The sequence below is a fragment of the Trichomycterus rosablanca genome, chromosome 21 (assembly GCF_030014385.1).
Source record: "Trichomycterus rosablanca isolate fTriRos1 chromosome 21, fTriRos1.hap1, whole genome shotgun sequence".
NCBI lineage: Eukaryota > Metazoa > Chordata > Actinopteri > Siluriformes > Trichomycteridae > Trichomycterus > Trichomycterus rosablanca.
In genome coordinates this window covers 8822616-8828934 of record NC_086008.1, presented here as the reverse complement: position 1 = coordinate 8828934, position 6319 = coordinate 8822616, and the positions used below count along the sequence as shown (strand labels likewise).

Here is a 6319-nt window from a genome sequence, read left to right as displayed (position 1 = left end):
ATTCATAAATCATGACACACTGATCTCCCCTACATGAAAGTAAATAAACTGCTTTTATAAGTAAAAATAATATCGGTATTGGTATCGCACACCACTAGTATATACTGAGTCAAATGTGTTTCGCTGATGTATAAACTGAAACCTGCTGATTGGATCGGCGTGTATGATATATAGATCACTTTGCGTCTCTTAATAGTTCCGAGTGACTTTTGTTTTACCCGGATGTTAGGGTACTTTAACTGTCCTGCTGCAGGCTCGCCTTCACAAGCGCTGAGTGAATTTAAAACATGGCTTTGGATGTGAAGTCCAGGGCTAAACGATATGAAAAACTGGACTTTCTTGGAGAGGGACAGGTAATGGATAATAATAGAATAATGCTATAAACCAGTTTTCAGCAGGACTGGCTCTGTTGTAGATACAGAAATGAAGATACATCAACCAGAACTTGTTAGCTTAGCAAAGTAGACGCTCGTTTATGTAACTAAGCACTGAGTTACCAGTTCATTAGGTAACGTTACTATTTTCCTGCAGTCCGACTGAGCATTTATTAAATACATCTAACATATCGGTACACTGTGTCAATAATCACTCATTAATCCGTCTGTTGGATGCACATTATATCAGTTTCTCTTTTTTAAAGAAATAACAGCAGATTTTTTGATGTTCTTAGAACAGTCTAGGTTAGTTAGTATCCTTAATCATGGTTTATGTCATGAAATGAAATGGTACTTTCTGTAGAAATTGTAAAGTGTTAGACGTATATAATGATGATTTTACTTATTGTCTACTTATTTATCTTCTTGTTTTGCATTTGTTTACATTATGTTGGATTTAAAAACAACCAAACACATTTTACAGGGTCGAGCTGATGTGCCTTTTATTTACAAACTCCAGAAAAAAAGTTCCTTATTGTTATATTAAACACAATGTTTCTAAAGTTTAATGCTCATGTGCTTTGTTTTTTGTTTTTTCTTTGTAGTTTGCTACCGTTTACAAGGCAAGAGACAAAACAAATGATGCAATTGTGGCAATCAAAAAGGTAAGACAGTTTACAATAATTAACATTCATCTCTCTGATAGTATTTAAAAGAAGTCTTGGTCATATTATAAATAAGCAATTAATTAATATTTTTCTTATAATTTAAAGATGTAATTTACATTTTTATTAATATTATGACATTTTATGCAACTTGATTAGCTTGTGATCTGCTGTCTCGGTGATAACCTGCTTGGTTTTCTATTCGAAACAGATTAAAGTCGGACACAGAACAGAAGCAAAAGATGGTAGGATTAAGGCTGTTTAAGCACAAACTTAAATCATCTGCTTAAAATAAATGTCTTGTAATTTGTTGATTGGTTTGTCATTTTGTTGTAATTTGTGTCTTGTAGGCATCAACAGAACAGCTCTTCGAGAAATCAAACTGTTGCAAGAGTTAAGTCATCCAAACATTATTGGGGTAAGTGCAGATATGAGCTCTGCAGTGAAAACCACACTATAGATAACTCCATAGCTCCTGGGCAGTGGTTTTCCAAATTTGCTTCTACAGCCAACAGCATCATATAGGCTTTGCAGATACTGTTTTCACTACAACCATAGGTCATGACTAGGGCCCTACTAAATTCACGGGAAAATAATTGTCTTATGATTGCTAGGACCGCATCATATTCGGCCTCATATTTCATACACTACAGTATTAAAAATGTTAAATCGCTAAACACAAACCTTAAATTTTGACTTACAGCGAGGAAACGGCTCATTTCACCGGTCTGTGACGTGATTTTCACAGCCGGGAATTAGGTAGGGCTTTAGTCATGACCAAAGATCCATTAGCTTAAGACTTATCTTTCCAAGACCTGTCGCATTTACCAGATAAAATAAATATCTAATAAAAATCAAGCATTATATAATGACTGACAGGAACACATGCCAAGAGGAATAGCACCAGCTCTGATTTCAGACATGCCTTCTGAATGAGTATCAGCCACCCATGCAACATCTGATTTTAATTTGAACTTGGCCAGCACTGCTAGGGTTAGCAAACAGCTTTGATTTATTTAATAAAAAAAAAAGCATGAAGCTAAAATTTCAATTGGTATTAGGAGGTTTTAAAAAGTGGTGCTTGTTCTGAAGTGTGAGAACCATTGCTCTTTGTTAATATGGTTGTATTTTATTTTGTGTTCTATTACTTACTTGGTCTTTTATTGTGTCATTAGCTGATTGATGCTTTTGGACATAAATCCAACATCAGCCTTGTGTTTGACTTCATGGAGACAGATCTTGAGGTAATCATTTTTATTCATCTTTGTACATTTTTTTACCTACTTTACTTTCAAGACCAGGAAGCACCCTTTTCAGTCCTTATTAAATTTTGGCAGCAAGAAGCAAAAACATAGTGCAGGAAAGGACAGACAGTCTGTCCTAAGAGCACTTAAAAAATCAATAGCCTCTTATATTTACTTAGCTAAGCAGCCCGTATGAATTTAGAGGGCAGGCGCCAAATAAATTTAGAGAGTTGATAGAACAGCATATGATTTTTTTTTTTTTCTTAAAAAAAGGAAACATTAAATGTGCACCTTATGTTTAGAATGATTGCATTTTTTTGTAAATAAACAATGTAAAATTGCATTACACTTCAGTTTTATATTCAATAACATCACAGACAAGACTGTGGGTGTTGTGTAAGGGCCGTTTATGTACTGTTTCAGTGATTTCTGATTTTAAAATTTGATTGGTGGTGTAGACGGTTCTATAATGTTGTTTAACTTTCAGGCAAATCCTCTTTATTTTCTATGTTGAGCTTTATTGTGGCAGTAGGCAGCCTCTGAGTCTATTGCAATGTTAAACTTGTTTGGCTGTGGATAGTATCACCCCTGTTCCAGCAGCGTCTAATTTATAGCATACTTGAGTTTTTTGGAGGTTTTAGATTACAACTGACCACCAAACCCATTAATTGAAATACGACAATGGCTAATTATAATAGTTAAAGTATATTATAATAATTATATCACCTTGTAATGGGTGAAGTCAAACCAGTTTGTTTTTAGAAATGTTTTTTCTGTCATTTTTTTAATGGTAAAAATTGTTTCACATCTCTCAGTGGAACAGATTGCAAATACTGTTTATTTATTGTGTATTATTATTTTATATTTTTCTCTTTAGGTTATTATAAAGGACACAAGTCTTGTATTGACACCAGCTAACATTAAAGCATACATACTAATGACACTGCAAGGCCTGGAATATCTTCACCATCACTGGATTCTTCATAGGGTCAGAATACAAGTTTATAGTTAGATCATTACTCTTTGAACAAAACATATTTATTTCAATGCGGTTGTTTTTCCATGACCTGCCAATAACAAGGTACGCTGTAAAATTTGTATTATTTACTCTTCTGCCCTCTTTAGGATTTAAAGCCAAATAACTTGCTGCTAGATGAAAATGGGGTTCTGAAACTTGCTGATTTTGGTCTGGCAAAAACATTTGGAAGTCCAAACAGAGTTTATACACATCAAGTAGTGACTAGGTATGTTTTCTATTTCTATTCCTATTTTAGAAAATCGTAGCATATATTTTCTTAATGTACTGGGATGAATAATCAGAATCAGCCAAAATCCAAATCTGTCAGATTATTATTTTTATTTCTTCTCATCAGTCTTGTGATTAAGATGTGAACAGCATGAATAGATAAATGCACATTTTAGTAGTGTTGCTACATGTCTGCCAAAATAGCAACTGTTCAAAAACATTCCTAGATGTAAATAACTGCTTAAGTAAAATTATGCCTGATTATTCTTAGTGCTAAATTGTCAGTTGTCTCTGAAATGGAATCCAGCTCAAAAAGATAAACTCAAGTGCACATGTGTAACTACAATAATATTGAAGCTTAAATTGCATTTTTATTTCAGGTGGTACCGTGCTCCAGAGCTGCTTTTCGGGGCTAGGATGTATGGGGTAGGTGTGGACATGTGGGCAGTAGGCTGCATTCTTGCAGAACTTCTTCTACGAGTAAGTTGTGTGACTTAAACAATAAACATTGTTACATATTAATTAGATGTTTTTTCACTGAATTATATAAATCTTTTGTAATAAGGTACCCTTCCTAGCTGGAGATTCTGACTTGGATCAGTTGACAAAAATATTTGAAGCACTGGGGACCCCGACAGAGGAAATCTGGCCTGTGAGTTCATTTCAGTATTTAATATTCACTTTCTCTCTTTCCATGGAACTGGTTTAGATAAAGAAATCTACCAGAAACTTACTGCTTTACTGTGTTGACCTCTTTTAAGGGAATGAGCAGTCTTCCAGACTACGTGTCATTTAAACTGTTTCCGGGAACTCCGTTAGAGGACATCTTTAGTGCAGCAAGTGACGACCTTCTGGAGCTCCTACGTGGCCTGTTTACCTTTAACCCCTGCACTCGTATCACAGCCACAAAGGTAACAAGCATAGAAATTATCATCTGACTTAGATTCAAGACAGTGGCTCACAAGTTTTCAAGTTATTTCGTTAATTTAATATAGAACCCTAGTGGAGCATTGTTAAAATAAGGAATGACTTGTCTTCAATAAATTAATATATTATTCAATAAAGTTCAATAAATTAATATATATTTTTTAAATATTATACCTGTAGTTTTTCACTCTCCTCAGATGTTTCAGCTTTGTGTTTGATGGCTTTTTACATGAAATAGTAAAAACGATGCAGGGATGTATATTTTGCATATGCAAAAATATGTATGCACAAAAATATCAGGCATTTGTATTAATATAATGAATTACAAAGGATACAGCATGTGATCAGTTAAAATTTAACAAAGCAACACCTACTGTCCTTTACCAAAATAGGTTTGCGTTTAAGTTTTTATCCCACCATATTTGATGATTTACTCAGTGTCTCTTTAAATGTTTCGTATAGGCACTGAAGATGCGATATTTCAGCCAGAAACCAGTACCCACCCCAGGGCCACAGCTTCCCCGACCAAACTGTTCAGCAGAGGCACTTAAAGAACAAGAAAATCTCACTATTGGCATAAAGAGAAAGCGTGATGGTCTCGAACAAGGTGAGAATACATGCAAATAAATCAACTGGTATACATCAATACATTAACGTTTGTCTATCTGAAGCACAGGGACTCAACTTTGCACCAAAAATGTCCAGAACTTACAATGGACTTTATCACAGACTGGACTGAATAATGAAAAACTCAAATTATTTTTTTGCTCGTCATAACTTCAGTTCAATTTAATTTTGTGTTTGTATGATTTGTGTAAATCCTATTTATTTAAAGTATCCTCCAGGCCACCCAAGAAGGATGGGCCCTGCCGAGTCTGGTTCCTCTCAAGGCTTTTTCCCTGTAATTTTAAGGGAATTTTTCCTTGCCACTGTCGCCCTCGGCTTGCTCAATAGGGGTTTTTGGTCTGTTGTTCCTGAATTCTGTAAAGTTGCTTTAAGACAATGTCCATTGTAAAAAGCGCTATATAAATAAATTTGACTTGACTTGACTCAAGAACTTTACAAAGCCCTAATGTAATGTATTTGTGCATGTACACTATTCAGATACCTCTGTTTAAATTTCATGTTAGTCTATTAGTAAAAACCAACTTAAACCAACCTAATTATGACATTTTAGTGGGCTCCAAAGTGGTTATCCAAACTGTGCATACAACTGTGTACCTCTCTATGTAATAATATACTCTGTAAGGAACTGACGTTATAACTAAGCAATTGATTACAATTTTAAATGTATTAGGTCATTTTTGTTTGTATTTTAAATATAAAAGTATTTATAATGGCACTTATTGTTTACCTTTTGTTTTCTAGGTTCTTTAAAGAAAAAGTTGGTGTTTTAGAGCATCTCATTTGGAGTCTCCTGTGTGCCTTTGAGCCACATGAGCACTGGTGCTGCTGCAGAACTTTCACTAACAGTTCCATCTTCTCAACATTTCATACAACTGATTGGGACTGCTGGGACGAATATATGACTTGATTGTAGATGTATTTCTTATGCTGTTTTTTTATACTGTGTAAAAATAACTTATGATTAAAAATATTTTGTTTTGAGTATATTTCCTAGTTGAATATTACTTTTTTGATTCAATAATAATAATATTAAATGTAATTGTACATGCCACATTTACATTTTCAGCATTTAGCAGATGCTTTTATCCAAAGTGACTTTATACAGTACAGTCTAAGCAATTGAGGATTAAGGGTCTTGCTCAAGGCCTTGTCCAACAGTGGCAACCTGGCAGTGGTGGGGTTTGAACCAGTAATCTTCTGATTACTAGTCCAGTACCTTAACCACTAGGCTACAAC

At 34.4% G+C, this 6319-nt stretch overlaps 1 protein-coding gene across 1 annotated transcript; it reads left to right on the top strand.

Annotated features, from left to right (window-relative positions):
* Positions 1 to 253: 253 nt before the first annotated feature.
* On the top strand, positions 254 to 6064 carry cdk7 (cyclin-dependent kinase 7). The gene is made up of 12 exons (XM_063017767.1): positions 254 to 353; positions 980 to 1039; positions 1251 to 1284; positions 1390 to 1457; positions 2215 to 2283; positions 3161 to 3271; positions 3409 to 3527; positions 3910 to 4009; positions 4095 to 4181; positions 4291 to 4440; positions 4919 to 5063; positions 5825 to 6064. Exons 1-12 carry the CDS (start codon positions 288 to 290, stop codon positions 5851 to 5853), a joined length of 1038 nt encoding a protein of 345 aa, XP_062873837.1. The 5' UTR covers positions 254 to 287; the 3' UTR covers positions 5854 to 6064.
* The last annotated feature ends 255 nt before the right edge of the window (positions 6065 to 6319 follow it).